This window comes from Hippocampus zosterae, chromosome 12, assembly GCF_025434085.1.
Source record: "Hippocampus zosterae strain Florida chromosome 12, ASM2543408v3, whole genome shotgun sequence".
Classification (NCBI taxonomy): domain Eukaryota; kingdom Metazoa; phylum Chordata; class Actinopteri; order Syngnathiformes; family Syngnathidae; genus Hippocampus; species Hippocampus zosterae.
This window is the reverse complement of record NC_067462.1, coordinates 21,245,984-21,265,214: the sequence shown is the minus strand read 5'-3', so window position 1 is coordinate 21,265,214 and position 19,231 is coordinate 21,245,984. Positions and strand designations below refer to the sequence as shown.

At 42.9% G+C, this 19,231-nt stretch overlaps 1 protein-coding gene across 1 annotated transcript; it reads left to right on the top strand.

Annotated features, from left to right (window-relative positions):
- The first annotated feature begins 1,418 nt into the window (after positions 1-1,418).
- Positions 1,419-16,115, top strand: trim45 (tripartite motif containing 45). The gene is made up of 8 exons (XM_052083018.1): positions 1,419-2,124; positions 3,094-3,382; positions 3,444-3,589; positions 6,009-6,325; positions 9,083-9,212; positions 9,765-9,879; positions 12,274-12,400; positions 14,430-16,115. Exons 1-8 carry the CDS (start codon positions 1,640-1,642, stop codon positions 14,582-14,584), a joined length of 1,764 nt encoding a protein of 587 aa, XP_051938978.1. The 5' UTR covers positions 1,419-1,639; the 3' UTR covers positions 14,585-16,115.
- The last annotated feature ends 3,116 nt before the right edge of the window (positions 16,116-19,231 follow it).

The window sequence follows — 19,231 nt, the reverse complement described above, 5'->3', positions numbered from 1 at the left end:
TTTTTTTTTCCTTTTGCAAAAAATAAAGAATAAAAAAATCCCAAAGAACTAATAAAAACTATATATGTATGGATAGCACAAATGCCTCTGAACATTTTGAGTGTTTGAAAAAAAAAGAATGTTTTTGTAACACAAAATACATCATTACAAAAATTGTAAAATGCGTAACTTAAGGCCTTTTTAATTTGGAGCACACAAGGGTTAAGTATCCTTTTTCGGTGTCTCGCGCTGCCAGGGCTGGCAAAACAGACATGGGCGTGGCCTTCTGCAGCGCCGCTTGTTACTTTGTTTCTGGTGTATTTATAGAGCACCGTAACATCCCCTTGTGACGTGTGCCGCGTTAATCTCGCGAGAAAAAAAATAATCCCGTTAAAATTCATTTAAATTAATGCCAATAAAAACACGATGAACTGAAAGCTCTAATTATATATATATATATATATGTATATATATATATATATTCATTCATTCATCTTCCGTACCGCTTGATCCTCACTAGGGTCGCGGGGGGTGCTGGAGCCTATCCCAGTTGTCTCCGGGCAGTAGGCGGGGGACACCCTGAATCGGTTGCCAGCCAATCGCAGTGTATATATATATATATATATATTACACACACACACCGTATTGGCCCGAATATAAGACGGTGTTTTTTGCATTGAAATATGACTGAAAAAGTGAGCGTTGTCTTATATTCGGGTCTAGACATTATACCCATTCACGATGCTAGATGGCGCCAGATATCATTGACACGCATGCTGAACTTGACTCCCCAGGCCAAAATGAACCCCTGTCACGATGAATAATAATAAAAATAGCGGTGGCACGAAGAAGAAGAAAAAAATAGCGGTAAGATAGAAAAGAGAAGAAAACAATAAAAGAGATAACAAATAATGGAGAAACATAGTGACAATCTGAAGAGAATGACTCCCACCCCGCTGAATGGCAGCCGTCAGGCAGGCGCACTTCCCACGCTGTGGTGTGCCGGAACAGGCTCCAAGTCGGCCTGGAATGGCTTGGCCATGGTAGGACACTGGTGCGCAGAGGCGCCCGCCGCACTCTACACGTGGTCAACCCATCGACTGGCCAGCCCTCAGCTCCTCACTGTAGACGGCTTGGCGATCTCCCTTCATGGCACTGCGAACTACAGCTTAAACTTTGAGTGAGGTTTATCATTGAACGTTTCATGCATTTTTCATTCTGTGCATAATTTTCACATGAGTTTAACAGTGCTTGGAATACTCCTAAAAAGAAACAACAGAACTTCTAAAAGGTCCGTTATTGTGTGTAAATATAGTATGACAATTTGATTAGTTCAGTCCTGCCAGAAAAGAGGACCGGTATGGGCATGTTTGGAGGGGGTACCTAAAAATGTTCGGACCGCCCCTGCTGGACCCCGGCGCCCTTCCATTGGCCCACCGCTGAAGCGGTGTCGTATGTCCCATTGGAGCCATGGAAGAAGCATCAAGGACTGCATTCCGGTGGCATTTTAACGGATGAAGGCAAGTTAAAAATGTGTTTTTGTTTTGATAGTAAAGTTTCACGTGAGTTACTGTGGACATATCAAAGATTCTGCTTCAGTACAGTTGTCTTTTGAACAAGTTTGGTCGCAAAGTTTGGTTTGTTTTTGTCGGCACCAACGATGTCCGAAGAAAAAGATCATTGCGAACAGCTGACGACAACTGTGGCAATCGCACAAGACGGTCTGCCGGCGAACCCTAGGGCGGTTTGTAGCGCGTGTAAACGCTTGTACCGGGAGCCTAAAATCCTGCCGTGCCTGCACACCTTCTGCTTGGACTGTATCAGCCACTTGGAGCCCTTTTCAGTTCACGCTGGTCGCAACCGGGACGCCCCAGAACGTAAGGGCAGCGACGGGGGAACTCCGAAAGACAACGCCACACCGATCACCGTCACGGTGCTCTGTCCCGACTGTGACTCGGAGGTGGACCTTCCGCCTTCAGGGCCTGCCGGGTTAACCATTGACCACTTGGCGTTAGACGAAGTCTTTCTCGAGACCCTGGTTCGCAACGGCCCACTTGGGTGTGACCTGTGCGGCGAAGGACTGGCTGAGAGCCGCTGTGAGGTCTGCTGTGTTAACTTGTGCGAGTTCTGTTTTCAAGCGCACAGGTACTTCTTTCACGACTATTTACTACCGATTTACTTTTTTCTTCTACTTTGTACTTCCGCGTTAACTTTTGTTTTTTAAAGACAATCTTTATTGCAAAATTCTATTCACAAGTAAACAAAACAGTGTCGTGAAGAACATTTGCATGCGATGATAAAACGATAACTTCAACAACGCCATTTATTCCACATGAACACAAAATCTGGCGATGAAAGCATAACACCTGTTCAATTAATATTCACAAAACATAACAAACATGAATTCATAATGAGAGCCTTAAACACAAGGCAAAATGAAACACTGCAATTTCAGGCTACTTGGTCAATCAATTCTCTTGTTTCGTCGGGGCGTTTTTAGGATGCTTTCCCAAATGTAATTAAACATGTATTATTTATTATTATCATAATCATTATTACTATTTGTGCAAAATTAATCAAGAAATTAATCACTTGTAATTTGGTGACTTTTTTTCAACTACTGCTGCAGTAGAACTTTTCTACCTCATGTTCTACTCATCAACATGTAAAATGTTCTTATCTGCACAGGTTAGTTATAATCAGCAAATAAATAAAACTGTCATTAAGATAATTGAGAAAATATTAGAAACTGTTGTCATTGTGCTGCTGCTGTACAAGCTCAAAAACAAACGCATTGTTACATAAATACTGTACCTCTAAAGTTATCTTGACTTTAATACAGCCGAGCCATCATTTTTGATTGGGCTCTTATCGAGAATTTGTGTTTTTCAACCGTTGTTGAGCCAAGACGGAATATTTTGCATGACAAAAATCTCACAGTTCACCACCCCAAACATTTTTTATAACTGTCGATACGATGATTTTTGTCTGATGATCTTGATGATTTAATCACTAATTACTTACCTGCTATTACATTTTGGTCTTTTTAATTGAATACTCACTGTACTCTATGTGTTGGGAATCACTGATCTCCATTGATGCTGTCATTGACAGGCGTCAGACGCGTACAGCGTCTCACTCCATTCAGCAATTACAGGATCTCAAGTCTCACAGTCGCCTCTGCCGTCCCATCCTGTGTGCCTTCCATCCTGGACAGGAGCTGCGCCTCTTCTGCCAACCCTGCGACCTACCAGTATGTCTGGAATGCGCCGCAACTCTCCACTCCGAGCACCGCTGCAGTCCTGCCCATGAGGTCATTGGCTGCCACGGAGACCACATCAGGACACTGGTCACTGTCCGCCTGCGACCTCACCTGCAAAGACTGGAGCAGACACTGCAAAAGGTGTGACGAGTTGATTTTGTCACCGCCTGTTTCATTTGTTAATATTTATAATCTTCTCCAGGTGGAGGGTTCCCAGGAAGCTTTGCAGACAAGAGTGGAGGCCACAGCCAATGAGGTTAGGGCATTCGCTCGAGGCTACGCCGGTGCGGTGGAAGCTCACTGCCTCGCCCTACTGCATCGCCTAGAGGAGCTTCACATCCAACGCAAGTATGATACCAACATGATGAGCCATGCTGGATGTTGATGCTGAATGACAGGTTGCCAAGATCCAACATGTCATGTTGAGTGGCGTTCTAGATGTTGACATGTATGAAGTATGACATGTTGGATGATAGATCACAGATGCTGGTTAACATGTTGGACACATACTGCATGGCATGTTGCATGACATGATGACATACTGGATTGGCTGTTGAGATGTCATAGCATATGCTAATAGACATGTTACGCGTTAACATGCAGGAAGATGCTTCTGGATGACATTTGAGATGAGGTGCTGGATATTGGATGAATGGGTTTCATTGATTCTGTGTTACATTTTACTCTGATATGCTGCAGCAGCAAAGCAGTTATTTTTCAAACAGCCTGATCATCTTTTGTACTATTCATCATTCACTTATATGATAAGATAAGAAAACATAAGAAAACCTTTATTAGTCTCACAATGGAGAAATTCCCAATTCACAGCAGCAAAGTTATATATAATGATAATCCCCCACTGGACTACAGTCGACTGCCAAGTGGCAAAATGGTCGTCCCCTGAGATGGATAAAAATGGATGGTTTCCTTCATATTCCACAAATGCAATATGGAGCAGAATGCCCTGTTTAGATGAGTGGCGAGGCTTGGAGAATATTATTGAAAAGAAGTTTGACTTGACTTCCCCTTTAACATGTCACAGTATATGTCAGACAATAATATGCTTGATGAGGATAAAATTTTGATACGTCTGGCATCAGACAGAAGCCTTTTACTTGCTAAATCATCACTTCAGGACACCTTCAAAACGCCATGTCTTTTAAACCATGAATATTATCGTCAAAGATCGCAAGTTAACACTTAAGATTGGTCAATAATTTGTGTGTCTATGTGTAGACTGACGAATTGTATAGATTTATGGGGAAGAAAAAGAACTTTACTAAAATGTGACATTGGAGGTTTCGACCTGACACCACTGATTTGTTGTTTTAGAATACTGCAAGACATGTTGACAAACTAGAACATATGACCTGCTGGATAACATGCTGGAGGCTGACATGCTTGATTAAATGTCGGATGCTGACATACTGGATGACTTGTTGGAAGACGTGCTACTGTGAAACTCTTCTACAACGAAATCATTTTTACAGCAAGAAATCTTTCACAGCAGGGGGATTTTCACTGTAGCAAATTTTTATCTCCGATGTAAAGACACACACACACACACACACACACACACACACACACACACACACAAAACGTGTATGTGTACTCTTTATTTTTATTCCAATCCTGTACATAGTGCATAAATATGAGCATACGCTTATTTGATATTGTTTAACATTAACATACAATTGTTTGATATTTATCACTCCACTTTGTTGCTTTTTAAAAAGTCATTTATACTCTTTTGCTCGACAACACTTCTCAATTTTTCTTCTTGGAACAGGTCTCTGAGTTTTAGTGCTGTACTCAGCCATTCCATGTTTCCTCTGCCTTTAACATCTTCAATGAGTGCTGTAATATTGCTGAGACTGTCTCTCAGGGACCTGGGTTTAGGTGTTTTATCATCAGCATCCTCCCCCTCCTGTAATTAATAAATTAATAATACAAAACTAAGAAAAAACACCCCAAAAATCTGACATTTTTTTCGTTATGTTGTAAAGTAACATTCAAATTTTCTATCCATTTGTGAAAAAGAAAGAAATTGAGAAATTTACGATCAGCATTCACTTACATCAATTTCTTGGATAATGTATTTTATTTTGCTTCCTCCATCTTTCATTTTGATCACTTTTACCCTCTCTTCCAGCATCAGAGTTCTTCTTGTCTTAGCTGCTTGACATCCAAAGGTCCGTTTTGTAGCCATTTTAGCAATGCAACGTTCTTGCTGCGTCTGAAACTAACAATAAATACTTCCTGGACTACTGCCATGTGTAAACCAGTGTGGTGGTTGCTGTTGCCATTTCCCGAATGAAGCAGTAGAGGTCGCTGTTGGATTAGACTTTTGCGGAAGGCTTGTTTTCACTGCAGTGAATCTCGTTGTGAGGCAAGAGCAGAGAAAAAGATTTCGTATAACGGAATGGGGACTTTTCGTCATAGGGGGAGCATGAAATTTTTTTCACATTAGGGGGTATTTTCGACCATGTAGGTTTCGTTGTAGAGGAGTTTCACTGTATGTGACAGATTGTACATTGACATACTGGGATTTGTCATGCTGAATGACAGAATGACATGTTGACATTCACATACTAAATCAAATGTTGGGATAGAAATGCTGGGTTACATGTTGGATCCTGGTATGTTGTATGCTGGACTGCTGGATGATATGTTGGACTTTGATATGCTGTTAATTGTTTTGAGTGTTGCTATGCTGGATGACAACTTGAACAAAGTTAATTTAGGAGTCATTCCCATTGTGTGACAGGAACCAGCTGCATCTGCAGAGGGCACAGCTGCAGCAGGCACTGTCTGATGTCCGTGGTGGCGTGGACTTCGCCGACAGGCTGCTGGGCTGTGGCTCGGATGCAGAGATTCTCAGCACAAAGGGTGTGACGCTCAGGAGGCTGAGCAGCCTGGCAGAGAGCAGCTGCAATGACCAGCTAGCTGCACTCGTCCCCGATGACGGCAGCGGTATTCACTTTGATCCCCAGGGCCTGGCAGGTGAGGTGAGCGGCTACCCAGTGGTGGGCGTAATCCACTTTAAGGCTCTGGACCCCAACAAGTGCACGATAGATGGAGAAGGTAAGCAGTCGTAAACAGAGGTTTAGAGTGGCAGCTAGTTATAGTAATTCGTTGGACCTTATTTTGTGCTCCCATGTTTATGCTATGACACTGCATTTGCTCTACTATAAAGAATTGCGCTGTCGAGCTTAAAGGTAATGGTTCAAATTCCACTGCAGACAAAATGTAAAAATGGCAACTATTAATGGTAAATGGGCTTCTATTCACGTATATAGCGCTTTTCTACGTAAAGGTACCGAAAGCTAATGAACACTGTTTGGTCATTTACCCACTGATGATGCAGCATCAGGATAATAAGATAAGATTTCCTTTATTTGTCCCGCACTGGGGAAATTTACAGTCAGAGTTCAGAAAGGAAATCACTCGGTAGAAAGAGGGGGGAAAAGACACGCTCGAACTATGAGGATAATTTAAGTCTAGGATTAAAAAAAAAGACCATAGCACATAAATAAGCTTATGACAGTTACAACAAGTCACAAGACATAACATGTAATGAGGGGGCGGATGGATGGGAAAGGTGAGTGGGGGAAGGGGGAATGCGACGCATCCCATCCGACCAGCTGCACGGTCCACGAGCGCTCCGCGGATCAGTCCACGTCGCGGGGGGAAAACAGGAACAATGAAGGCAGTGATGATAAGGATGTGTATGTGCGTGATTGTCTGGTTGTGTGTGCGTAACAGGCCGCAGCTGCTTCGTCAAGGTCTGCTCATGGAGACAGTCCCGGTTTATCAATCCATGGCCGAGAAGGAGGGGGTGATGGTGGGGGCACTAGCTTCCGTCCAGGGGAAAGGATCCAAATAGCGTTGTTTGTTTTGGAAGGACAGCCGACATTTTAGGTGCCCTTGAGTCCATGGCTGTATCCCTTCACTGGCACCGATCAGCCAAATCCGCAATTTCTTTCCGAAGCGCAGATTACAACTTGTCCAAGTTGATAACCATCATATGAAGACGCTCCAAAACCGCATCCATTTTTCGGTTGACCTCAGTCATCTCTTGAGTCTGAGTGTTGTACATCCGAGCAGTGCCGTCCCAAAAAGACCGGCAGCTTCTTCACTTCCAATAAAGCTGCTCCCGTCGGTTGGATTTTACGATAGATCAGGAAACTGCTAACACCAAACAGCAGTATACCTGCTATCAGAAGGCCAATAATGTAGATGTCTTCCACCTCCTCAACGGACAGAATTGACAGGAACACCATTCTCTGCTTCCTCCAGGGATCTATGGTGAACCCTGCAGAAAATGTCCCGAGGGGCAAGCAGGCTCCCGACTGCCTGCTCTTCTCGTTGAGAACATTTTGTCGATTGGATCAAGAGACCAGCCAACCAATTCCATGGTTTGTTAGGATGAAAATACGGCGGAGGCTAGGAAAAGACAGCACAAGGATAGCACATAGACTGAGTGGCGAGCAAAAAAGCATCCGCCTTCGTCGAGAGCCAAGCAGAGGAGAAATTAGGAGTTCAATATCTTGCTCAAAGAACATTGGTGACAAGGGTTGAATGTCCAACCCACAACCTTCGGGTTGGTAGATGTCCACTCTACCACTGAGTCATGCCGTCCCTGGTTGTTGGAGCGATGCTAATCTTACTAACCAAAATTTGCTGCGGCAGGCATCATAGCCCATCCCCTTTCGCTTTGAAATCTGTCTGCATGGTTCTGGTTCTCTGTGTGGTGTGAAACCCAAAAATAAGCAGTCGTGAACAGAGGTTTAGAGTGGCAGCTAGTTATAGTAATTCGTTGGACCTTATTTTGTGCTCCCATGTTTATGCTATGACACTGCATTTGCTCTACTGTAAAGAATTGTGCTGTGGAGCTTAAAGGTAATGGTTCAAATTCCACTGCAGACAAAATGTAAAAATGGCAACTATTAATGGTAAATGGGCTTCTATTCACGTATATAGCGCTTTTCTACGTAAAGGTACCGAAAGCTAATGAACACTGCTTGGTCATTTACCCATTGATGATGCAGCATCAGGATAAGAAGATAAGATTTCCTTTATTTGTCCCGCACTGGGGAAATTTTCAGTCAGAGTTCAGAAAGGAAATCACTCGGTAGAAAGAGGGGGGAAACCCATTGCAAACCCAGCAGTTTGAGTTGAAATCTCCCTTGAGGAATTGTAATTCGTATTAGACAGAAGCGTGGTTAAAATAACTGACAGGCGGACTGAGAGATTGATGATTAAAGTTTGTTTCGGCTTGAAAAAAAAGACGACGGACTGCCGATGAAGGATGGTTACCCAGGCTGCTGACAAATGATGAATGACCGGCAATATTTTGTAAAATACCCACCTCTGAGAATTGTTACTCTTACCACAAATGTCCACTTTAGGCTTCATACTTCAGATGAGATTCATCCATCAATCCATATTCTGATCCACTTTATCCTGACGCGGGGGTGCTGGAGCCTATCCCAGCTGTCTTCGGCCAGTAGGCGGGGGACCCCTGAACCGGTTGCCAGCAGGGCACACAGAGACGGACAACCATCCACGCTCACACTAACACCGAGGGACAATTTAGAGTGTTCAATCAGCCTGCCATGCATGTTTTTGGAATGTGGGAAGAAACTGGAGTACCCGGAGAAAATCCACACCGGCAATGGGAGAACATGCCAACTCCACACATGAAGGCTATATCGAACCCTGCACCTCTGCACTGAAAGGCGGATGTGCTTAACCAGTTGACCACCGTGCTGCCCCGCATAATAAATGACTTTTTCAATTTGAAAATTTACCGAACCCTCCCCATCACCATGTCCACAGGTCTCGAGCAGGCTAATGAGGGCCAGCAGGCTCACTTTACCCTGGTTTGCAGAAACTCCAGTGGGGACCAGATGGCACGTGGCGGGGATCATGTCCTGGTCAGCATTGTCCACAGGGAGAAGAAAAACTGGTAAGGACAAGTAGGCCATATATCCATCCATCCATACCTACATACACTTTAGATTGAGTGTTTCAGAGTATTTATACAGTGGGCGCCACGATACTTACGTGTACTATAAGGCGAGTGACTACCACTAACCTAAACTGAAACGATGACATTGAGGAACGATGATCTTTGAGGTTGGCTGGCAACTAGTCCATGGTGTACTCTGCCTCGGCCCAAAGTCAGCTGGGAGAGGTTCCAGCTTTCCTACAAATCACAACCCTTAATAAGGTGAAACAACACAAAATGGCTGGGTGGATTAATTGAGATCAAATCAAATCCATTCTGAAATGTTAGACATCCAACGGTGAGAGCAAGAACAAAAAGAAAAAAAATCAAACACAAAGCATTCACTCAATCTGTTGTGATGTCAATCACTCGCATTTATGCGAGTGTTTGCTTATTTTGTGGAGATTGCTACGATATCCTGCGAGATGTGTTAAATGTTATATTTCATGTTGGTTTTGACTTACCAGTATGTGACATTTTGTCAAAGGTACTGCAATTTTTTTCTTTCAGTGTGGTGGAAAGCACAGTGGTGGACAACAATGACGGCTCTTACAAAGTTTCCTACACGCCGGACGAGGCTGGAACATACTCTGTGTGGGTTTGTGTCAAAGCACAACATGTGAAGGTACAACATGAACCCATGTGACTGACCTAAATATAGCTACTCTGTGTACTTTATGGACTATATACGGAGAAGAAGTACTAGGATACAATACTGACAAGGCTGAGGAAAGGTAATCCTTGAGACTAGAAAATGAATTGACTTCAAAGGCTTCCCTGAGCAAGACCTAAAAACATTTTGTTTTACCTTTATTGGTAATGTGCATGTCATTGTTTTGTGTGCTATTTATGCCATAAATAATATTGTCGCTGTCTGATGGATGCCCCAATGCCTAAATATGGCGAAATGCATATTTTTTTTTCACAAATCGATACTTAAGGACCACCCTCATTTCATCTGTTAATTTTGCACAAACAGTGCAACAGTATTAACCTATTTATAGGGGTGAAAATAGCTTGAAAACAAATACATCGTCAGTCTTGAACACGACTTAACTCTGAGCAGTGTTCCAAAACCCCATCCATTTCATTGTTTTGCGGATGCTGTGTGCCGCCTGTATTCAACATCTGGTTGTTTCTTTGACAATAATGAGTGAAAATAGTATGGTTCGATTCATTTTAATTGGCTTGTTATGTTAAAATTGATCGCTGTAGTACATCATTGCAGAAGGACCCTCAAAACCCATGGAGGTAAGTCTCAGCTGCATATTACGCGTAATGCACAGGGTTAATTGGATGATTGTCTTATTGGCTCGCTCATGACATTTGTGACCGTGACATAGGATGGGCATTTTCTTTTGTGACATATCAAAAGGGTTTTTGCATGATGGGGACTTGGCAAGACCATGGACTGTGAAGCGCACAGCTGCCTCGAGCTCCATGTTTGTTCTATTTTCCAGAGGTAATTTACAAGGAAAGCAGTAGCTGGAATTGAGCCGGCCGGGTACCTCTGCACTGTGAGGTCAATGCGCTAATCACTGAACCAACCGGCCGCCATCATCAACATGTTACTTGCTAATTATTAGAAAGATTACTTGAAAACAAATTGTACGTAAAGGCTGAGAAATGTGAATTCCACTCAGATGCTGTCCAGTTTTTAAGTTTCATTATTTAGAAGGGACAACTCCAAGCGGACACTGATGGACGAAAACCCATTTCTGTCAATGCTTTGTCCGTCATTTCTTTTTTTAGTTTTGCGTCATTCGTCAATTATCAGCAAAACGGGTGTCCATCAGTGATGGACTGACAGACCTCCTGTCACAGATGAGGGATCCCTACTTTTGCCATTTTCATCAATGCCAGAGAAATAAAAGTGTTATTTTATTTTCTTACGCATTATTGTTTGAATGTATTTGGGAATGCAACCAAGCTGGCATTTTTTTGATTTACGGAAAAGTTGGTATTTTGACAGTATGAGGATTCCTCCTGACAGCGACAATATACAATACAATATAATACCTGCTGATTTATATAGCGCTTTCACAACAGCGGCAGCTGTAACAAAGCGCTTAACAAAACAGTTCAAATAAAGTCGCGCAGTCCTAACCACTTTTCCGTCACACGCTTTGTTGTTTGAAGCAGTTTGAGATGAAAGAGGAGAGAATCAAAGTGTCCTTTAACCAGTGGATCAGAGACGTCATGCTCAAAATGTGCACACGTCGGCTACAATCTAAGTTTCGAAGTCAACAAGAAGCTGTAGCATCCACTGACGAAAAAAGAGATTGGTTCACTTCTCCTGTCCCATGGAAATCCATTTCAATTTCAAGCGGCGACTCACGGTTCCAAATACGCATTGGCGCTCTGCGCCAACGCTCCTCTCTCCTCATCCTCAACTTCAGCAGCCATCCATCCAGCCGCACCAACGCCGACTGTCCAACTGCGCCGACATAACCACTGAACAAAACGGGGTTGTGAAAAATGCTGCCCATTACAGGCGCAAAAAACACAAGCGCCCCGGGTCTGTCCAGCACCGACAGTCAATGGCGCCGACATTCTTCCCAATCAAAATCTGTGCTGGTACAGGCGTGCTGCCGAGAAGGCGCAACCACCAAGCACAGATACTGCTCCTTTGACGAATGTCGTGGCCAAAAAGCGCTGAAAACAGTCCATATCAGGTCCACACGGTGAAACAACAAACATGTGACAAAACAAAAGACAAAAACAGCAAAAAAGAACAAAAAAAGCAAGGCTCTTGAAGAGCACTTGCCGAAGGCTGCCTACTTGGGCGCCATCTTGGGAAAAAATATATATATATTATATATATAAAATATGGAAGAGAGTATTGAGAAAATTGTAGAAGGTAAATGTTAAAAATTGGGATTGTTGCAAAACATTATTTCCAGAACTTCTAAAAAATGGATAAAGTAGCCTAAGGACCTGAGGTCAGCAACCAAACCTTGACACCTCTGACAATCAATAGTAGTTTGGTTCATAAAGCGACTTATGTTCTATCCTGCAGGGTTCCCCGTTTATTTTGGATGTAACGAAGAAGCTGAGGCTTCACACTGGAGTGTTTCACTGCTGCTCCTTCTGCTCCAGTGGAGGAGCCAAGGAGGCTCGCTGCGGCTGTCCAGGAACTATGCCCGGTATGAAGAGACTCTAACATTACACTAACCCTGTTGCACTCTGTTGTTTTTAATGAAACAAATTACACTTTGTAGTTAATTATTGGTGTTTGGTTCATGGTGTAGTCCGAAACGATGCAAGTCGCTTTAATGTAATTTACAGTTGTCACGTTCCGTGCCTGCCTGCAGGGGGCGGGTTTTCTTTTCCCCGACTGCACACTTGTTGTTAATTTCGGGCTGATCACCTGCCTTTATCAAGCGACTCCGGCAGTCATCTCACTGCCGGAGAATTCCATGCCGTGCCATATTGCACCCGCTCTCGATCTCGCTATTGTCAATTGACCAGTTGCCTTTTTGCCTTACGGCCGTTATTCGCGTTTTGCTCCTAGATTTTGTATTGCTCTTATTACCGCCAAATTCAGGTCCTCCTCGCGTCGTGTTGTTTTCCGCGAGCGTTTTCTGTTAGAGTACCCTTCTTGTTATTTCCTGGTCCTTATTTGACCAGCGTTTTGTGTTATCGTTTTTCCCTGTCGGGCTCTTTCTGTTCTTTTTGTCATTAAAGACACTTTTTCGTTGACAAGATTTTTTCGTTGTCTCTTCTCCGGGGATCCAACCTTTATTTTATTTGTTCTGCACGAAGCGATAGCTATCGCTTCGGACAGAACGTGACAACAGTAAGTGCAGGTGCAGCGCTCCAAAGCAAGTCACTTATAGGAAAGTAGTATAAGGTAGACATCAAAGTCCACTTTTGCAACCACAGTGATTCATGTGAATTGTTTGTCATATGTGCTCTGTGTTTGATAGATGACCATTTTAGGGCATATCCTGCCTCTCACCTAAAGTCAGCTGAGATCGGCTCCAGCTCAACCGTCAAAAGTAATGAGGACAACTGGTACAGAAAATGATGGGCAATAAATGATGACGTCTTATACTTTTATTTTGCGGGGGGAATGGCAAAGCTCACTTGCTCATGATTTTGAATGTAAAAGTGTGTCAAAACCTCTGCATAGTAGTGCATTTTTTTCCTGCTCATGTAGGCACTTCTCTTTCATTCCACAAGATGTCCTTGTACATCTTTTAAAAATTGCGCCTACCAAGGACGTACCTGTAGTCTCTTTTTTTTGCGCCATAGAGGAGGGTCTGATGCAATCTGTGAATGAGAATAAGCCGTTTGCATTGTAAATCATGTAAAAAAGCGACCAGTAGGTGGCAGTGGTGCCTCACGTGCTTGAAATGCATGCTTTTACAAAAAGCTCTTTTTCTCCGTTTTTTTTTTTTTTTTTTTGCCCAGGAATCGCCATTTTCATGAAACTTAGCCATTTTGTAATGCCGATTGCTGAAGAATGGAAAAAGATTAGATGAAGATGGAAAATTATCTGCTGAAAGAAGAGAGTCCAAATTTTATTTTGGTAGGCTCCATATTTATATAGCATCAGCTAGTTCCTGCGGAAGGCTGGTAAAGTGGTGGTTCGCCGCCCTTCGGGCGGCTCATCAGCTAGTTCTAAAAGTGTTGTTCTAAAAGTGTTGTTGCTTGGTTCAACTTTTTGTTCATCTTCATTGCTCATCGCGAAAATAAAGAGATGTTTAGCTCTACTAAATAACTAACAATTTTATTGCAATGCTTGTGGGTAGACAACATTTTTTCGCCAAGATGCCCGCGCGATCGTAGTGAGCCACTGCCTGAGCGGCGCAGTGGCGGCGCGCAGTGGCGCGGTGAAGTAGGTACGTTTTGAAAAGGGACAGACGGAAGGACAGGCCGCGTGCGGGACGACGCGCAATATATATATATATAGATTAAAACCAAATGTTCTGTGGGCCTTGCAAGATCAGTCAAAATCCAGTAAAAGGCTGGGATTGAGGGGGTTGCTCCAGTGAAAATGGCTGGGATTGAATGAGTTAATAAGACCTGACAGATTGATTACTGTACAGAGGGCAGGTAACATTTCCTGAAGGTATAAAATGTAAACATATCAGGTATCAATTCAATTCTACAAACGGTCAATGTTGCATCCTTGAAACCTGAATGAATACTTTGTGTTTATGTGGGCAGGAGGATTTCAAGGGTGCGGTCACAACCACAAGGGTCATCCCGGAAAGCCACACTGGTCATGTTGTGGCAGCGCCACGGAGAAGTCAGAGTGTTTACCTGCCAGTGTGATCAAAGCCGTTTCAGCGGGCAAACACGTTCGCACCATCGAGCTCTGAGGTTGGACGATATGGTCAATGACGAGACAAACAGGAAATTTGGCTGCTTGACTGTGTTGCTAGTAAGCCATCTCCATATGATGTGGAACATTATCCGGCTATTACTTTAGCCCCTTAATTTCTTTTTCTGTTGCTGGTCCATCTCTCTGGAATGACCTCCCACTGAACATTCGGCAAGCCTCCTCGCTGCCCATCTTTAAAGCCCTCCTCAAAACTCACTTGTATTCTTTGGCGTTTGACTCAGCATGACTTAGATTTGCTATTGGTTTTACTGCTTGGTGCTTTCTACCGCCTTATTACTTATTACTGATTCGTCTTACTGTTTATTGTATATGTTAAATCGCTCCATGTACAGTACTTTGTATGCAGCGATGGCTGTTTGAAAGTGCTCTATAAATACTGTTGACTTGACTTGACTTAATTCTATAACAACATTGCCTTTGAGCAAACAATAAAATCAATGTGCCAATTTTTTTTAAAAAGCACGATTTTGCAGACAGTTGTGCAAAATGTTCATATGGTGGCCAAGGGCATAAATTTAGTCAATTCACAGGCAGGGTGAGTCATTATGAGGGGTAAAGCATTTATTCGTACAATTACCGGTACATTTTAATCATTGTTTCAGACTGGCGTCTGAGATTTTCTCATGCTGCTCTTGAGCTTAGGAATGAACTTCTGTTATCTGACTGAGATAAATACACTGTTCACACCTGTTCTCCACGTGTTGGAAAAAGGAAGCAGTCTATCAGACGGCTTTTTTTTTTCTTATGATTGACATAATAGTGAGGAAATACATTCATTATAAGCTATCCATACTGAACAATGGCTGTTTTTAGACGTGTTGCAAAGAAGCAGTGACAGCTCCGACGAAAGTTGAAGTGAAAGTCGAAACTGTCAACTCGGTCAGAGTTTTTCTCTTCACAAAAGAAAAAGACCATTATCGGAGGAAAAAAAAGAAACCGTAAACCTATTTCAACGAAAAAGAAGACAAGATGAACGCCATGCCCCTAAAATTCTGTGTTGGGACTACTACTTCCTTTTGTCATCATTGATTTAAAAATACAGTACAATATATTTTCTATGAAGTATGATCACAATATTTCAGGATTTATTCCATGGTCCTTATAATTGCCGACACCGTATGCATATACATAATGCCATTCTTGCAGTTGACAAGCTCCCTTTCTTTGCCTTAATATGACTACAATTTCCTGTTTTTATGACAAATGTATGAGAACGGTGATCAATTTTCTCCAATGAGTGTAGATGTTGCTAAATGCTGTCAGTAAGTGCTCTTATTCCACACTGTACAATCATTGAATATGCATGTTTAACAGAAATGATACATTCTTGACATTGTAATAAACAAGTGTATGTATAATGATGTATTATTATTACTGTTAATTGTTTAGGGAAAAAAGTGTTAGTTTAGCTCACTTTTGTGCTGGTTCGGTGTCCGAGATATATTTTGTATAAAATGGTGGCAAGTGCACTTTTTAAATGAATTAAGCGTTTGTTTCTTGTTATACCACCGGGTGGTAGGAGATAATCGTTTTTCCTCTCCTACCTGCTGTTCCAGAGCGAATGCTCATGTTCCCACTTCCCATTTCCGGTGACCGCTGTTGATTCACAATAAAACTAACTCATCACACTTGGTGACCATTTCCCTCTTCGGATCGGTGTGTTTGGTTCGACAATGGGATGGAAGCATCAAAGTGTTCCAAACAGGGCCAGAGTCTTGCACAGAACCCTTGGCCCCTCACGATTGCTGTAAAGCCGTGTTTTTTAATCTTTTTGGAGCCAACTTGCCAAGGTACATTTATTTCATTGAGTTAATCCAGCGGCAAACCACTACCTGACAATGTGAAAAAAGGCTTATTTTAACAATTACGTGTTCTATTGTTACGATAAGCGTTTAACGTTGAAAATTAAGACACACTACATTGAATCGGAATCAAATCAACATCAATGCAAGAATTGGTGCATTCATTTTCATGGCAAGTAAAATATAGTCAATTAGAACTTCAACTTCCTCTGGGAAGGATTTTTCTCTGTGTGACAGCCGGTTCTTTTTCTCCCGGTCATTTCCGCTCTCCCGCAACATTGTACATCCCATTTCCCATCTTAAGTCTTTGTATCATTCCAACATTCAAATGACTTTTCTGATGAATGTGTCGCTTGAAGTAGTCCAGCTTGCATTTAGTCCATATCAGTTGCTGGTCTGTCAAGGAGGGGAAGCTCAATTTCGGGCTACGTCATAAAATGTGTCCGTTTATTTATTTACTTGTTTATGTATTTATACGTGAATTCCTTTCCTATTCAAGACAATGATTTGTGACCCTGTGGTGATATAAGTCAGTCTGCGAACACAAGCAGCTACAATAAAACCCACCAGAAATAAAAGATTAATTTGTCGCTAGTCGTTTTCAACAAAGAGTGTCGCTAGAATGATTAGAAGAACTCTCCCGTTCAACTCAGAACAGAGTGAGAATTGAAAAATGCTCCCACGGATGCCGACACCAAAAGATCGGCGATTGAAGCTCAGGGTCCGGGCCAGGCCATAAACGCCCACTGTCCATAGACTCGCAGAGACGCTGAGCGTCCAATGAGCGGGACAAAACCAGCATTCATCCAATGACTGGTCTCAGTGGCGGGCCGTGCATTTCAACCTTAGGCCTTCAGTGACGTCACATACATTAACACAATACATTATAGGCTCGTCAAGCAGCACTTAATTTCAGGAGCATTTAAAATCAAGTTTGCATTCACAATTAAGAGCAGGAAACTAAATTGATAGATATTGTCAAAAATAAAAAGATGATACGATGAAATACGAAATAAAATGCCACCCAAATTACGCGGTGTAATCTTAAACAAGTCTGTGCAATAAATCGCGCAATGTCGCAGTTTCATATAAGACACCAACCAAACAATTAAAAAAAAAAAACTACCGCTATCCTTTGAAAATAAACAGATCATTTGCATTTTGAGAATTGGCGATACAACAGCAAATAACTGAAAATGTTGAGCAGCTGAGATTGAACAAACTTTCGTGCACGGAGGTGACTCCAAAGTGCCATTATGAATCACAGGCGAGCAGATTTATTGGATACATTTTTGTATTTCTGTTTTTATTTCGTTACCATTAATTTAATACTAACGAAATAAAATTACAAGAAGAAATGTAAAATAAAATTCATTGACTCACCAATGTAGTGCCTGTTCACTGAGCTGCACATCTACACGAGTGTCCCCAAACGTTTTTAAATGTCACGTTGTGCACGATGCGATAGGATAATTGCTTCGCACACAACAAAAAAATAAGGAAGTGGATCCCCGAAATGCAGACACCAAACAAGGTCTCCGTAGCAAAAGGGTTTAATATACAAAAATTCGCACCGACAAAGTAGTAACATAAAGAGCTGGTCAAAACAAGGACCAGAGGGCACAAAAACGAATAACAAAAAGCGCCTGCACAAAAGGCAAGGGGGGAAAATAAGAATCGCGAAGGCAAAACAAAAAAAACAATGTAACCACTACACGCAAGCGAGAGCCAAATCACAAACTAAGAACCATACTTACAAAATACTGAGCACCAAGAGTTCAAAAAGCGAAACACGACGAGGTCTGCAGCAATAGCAGTCAATGAGCAAGGAAGTAGCAAGACGAAATTCAATACTCCAGCGATATGTGCATATCAGAGGGCTCCTTAAATACAGACTGAGACTAATCACAGATTGGCAGCAGGTGTGCACAAAAGTCCGCTGATGCCACCCGCTGGCCAGACTGACACAGAACCGTGACATTAAACTTGTAAGTGCCCAGCCGTGCTCTGATGTTTCCTTGCTGCCTTGGTAAAACAACTTAAATTGGTAAATCCAGTGCGGCTCCAAACACCAAATCGGTCCGTTGCAAGCAATCGGCATTCCCGGCAGTACAATTTGCAGCGTTTCTCAGAGGCTGTGAGCCACGGGTACCGTTCATAATTGCTCGTCTGAAAATGATGGACAAACCCTTTTCCTTGCTGGGACAGGCTATCTAGCGCAGGAGTTAGGTGACCTCTTCGCACAATATCCAGCTTTTCGTGGTAGGTCCGTCTTGAAAATTGTGTGGAAATCATCAATACGCACATCATCAATACGCACCACCAGCACGGGAGCCCCACAGGGATGTGTCCTCTCGCCACTGCTCTTCTCAATCTACACAAACGATTGCACCTCAACAGATCCAGCTGTCAAACTCATAAAGTTCGCAGACGACACCACAGTCATCGGTCTCATCAAAGACGGCGACGAGTCTGCGTACCGCCAACAAGTGGAGCAGCTGGAGCTCTGGTGCGGCCGACACAACCTTGGGCTGAACACGCTCAAGACTGTAGAGATGATCGTGGACTTCAGGAAACATTCTTCTCCTCAGTTGCGCCTCACACTATCTAACTGCCCTGTGTCAACCGTCGAGACCTTTAAGTTCCTGGGAATCACAGTCTCCCAGGACATGAAGTGGGAAGTCAACACCATCTCCATCCTGAAAAGGGCCCGGCAGCGGATGTACTTCCTGAGGCTGCTGAGGAAGCATGGACTGCCACAGGAGGTGCTACGACAGTTCTACACGGCAGTCATCGAATCAATCCTGTGTTCTTCCATCACG